The sequence below is a fragment of the Cenococcum geophilum genome (assembly GCF_001692895.1).
Source record: "Cenococcum geophilum 1.58 unplaced genomic scaffold K441scaffold_39, whole genome shotgun sequence".
In the NCBI taxonomy this organism is placed as follows: Eukaryota; Fungi; Ascomycota; class Dothideomycetes; order Gloniales; family Gloniaceae; genus Cenococcum; species Cenococcum geophilum.
The window spans coordinates 632,422-634,148 of NW_027137597.1; the positions used below are offsets into that span (position 1 = coordinate 632,422).

General features: G+C 50.5%; 1 protein-coding gene across 1 annotated transcript; it reads left to right on the top strand.

Annotated features, from left to right (window-relative positions):
* Nucleotides 1-1,281: 1,281 nt before the first annotated feature.
* Nucleotides 1,282-1,727, top strand: K441DRAFT_574882 (uncharacterized protein; the record flags this gene model as incomplete). The annotated part of the gene is made up of 2 exons (XM_067644126.1): nucleotides 1,282-1,339; nucleotides 1,546-1,727. Coding segments are annotated over 2 exons (240 nt in total), but the record flags the coding sequence as incomplete, so codon positions are not given.

The following is a 1,727-nucleotide window of genomic DNA, read 5'->3' on the forward strand; positions in this document are numbered from 1 at the left end:
CTCGAGACGAATGATGAATATATTTCCCTGTCCTAATTCTCAACACCGACTCTCAGAGTGACCCGTATCCATGAAACAGCGCAAGGAATGCGACATATGGCTCAGGCGTGCCATTCCGCGCGGATGATATCTGATGAGGTTGTTCTTCCAAATCATGCTCCTCTCACAACTCACGCCACAATGCCGGTATCCACATGCTGAGCAACATGTCAAACTGAGAAGCATAAGTAGGTACCCGCTGGTCATCACGATAACCGTCCTTGCATCCTTCAATCGCCGAGAGGTGCTTCAGGGCCCGGGACCTTGTTTCGCACTGTAACCGCCAATACCGAACAAACGGCTATGCCATGGCCGTCTGCCGTCCCGCGTGGAAGACCTATCCTGCATGGGACTGCATCACTTACAGCTAATGTAGAATCAGCCGAGATTTTGCGCAGAGATTGACTTCACGTATATCGGGAAGTCTAGGTCAATAAGGACTTAGACTCAGAAACACGTCGGAAATCGTGCACGCTGGCACGGCCGGTTGGGAAGACAACTCACTCTGCATGATGCTCGACTCTCTTGGTGTTGTCAACACCCTCCGTCTTCTTTTCTTGTAAGCCTTATACTAATCGCAGTTAACCACGAGACAATCTAATAGGAAAATCATCAGTTAACACGCGGACGGCTTCGATTCTTAGGCTGCTGCAATTTGCCCCGGTGCAGGCCATCCGCTCTCCACCTACTTCCATTGGCGAGAATTAATTGCAGAGCTTCATCATCATATACAATGCAGACCATGGCAAGTTGGCAAATGCAGCAGCTGGTAACGGCCCGGCCCACCCTATCCACAGTATTGGGCCTGGGATGCGAACTGGTCCGTGGACACATTCTCAGAGGCTACCCTACGCAGACAACACAGAGCTTTTCCGTAAGACCTGCGTCTTCCCCTTGCACACCGTCTTATGACTCCGGGTGCCTACCTGCGTGCAACATGTGGTTTCATTAAGCCCTACGATGAGTTACCTGCTAGCTCTATAAGTATCCCCGATTTCGAAGTGTATTGACAGCATCAAATTCAAGCTACGAGTTCAAACTCATCGGAATTGATACCAACAACCCATTCACGCTCTTTCAGCTCATCAGAACTCTCATTCAGAGCATCGTCGAATTCTAGCGACATTCCTGCGATATCATCAGAATGGCCACTCGTTGGCAGCAGCAGCTTATAGGTCCGTCACCGCCACACTTTCTCCATATTTAAAGAGCTAGTAATAGGCTAACTATTCTACTCTAGAGTACTGTGCCAGATACAATCGCGGACTGCCTAGCTGGCAGGATGTCTCCGATCCTCGAGGTAAGAACAAGACTTTTTTTCTGCCTGCCAGAGGTCCAATTGTGGTGCCAATGAGAGTCGCATGTTACTCTGGTTGGACGGTTGGACATCACATCATCCGCATCCTTCTCATGTTCAATCTCATGCCGGATTTCTCTACCACTGCTCCGTTCTCTCACAATCAATCAAGTCTTCAAGCATGAGTCTGGACTGACGTGATTGCAAAGGAGGTCGCACGGCCTGGTCCAGCTATGTGGTTATCCAAGGTCGCCAAATAAACGCACGCTTCTGGTACGACCTACCATACGCTCACCAAGCTCGAGAAGACGCCGCCGAAGTGGCTCTGATGATGCTGGGCGCCATCCCTCCCCCCTCACGTTTCGGCCGGCCATACGGTGTCATTCCTTGA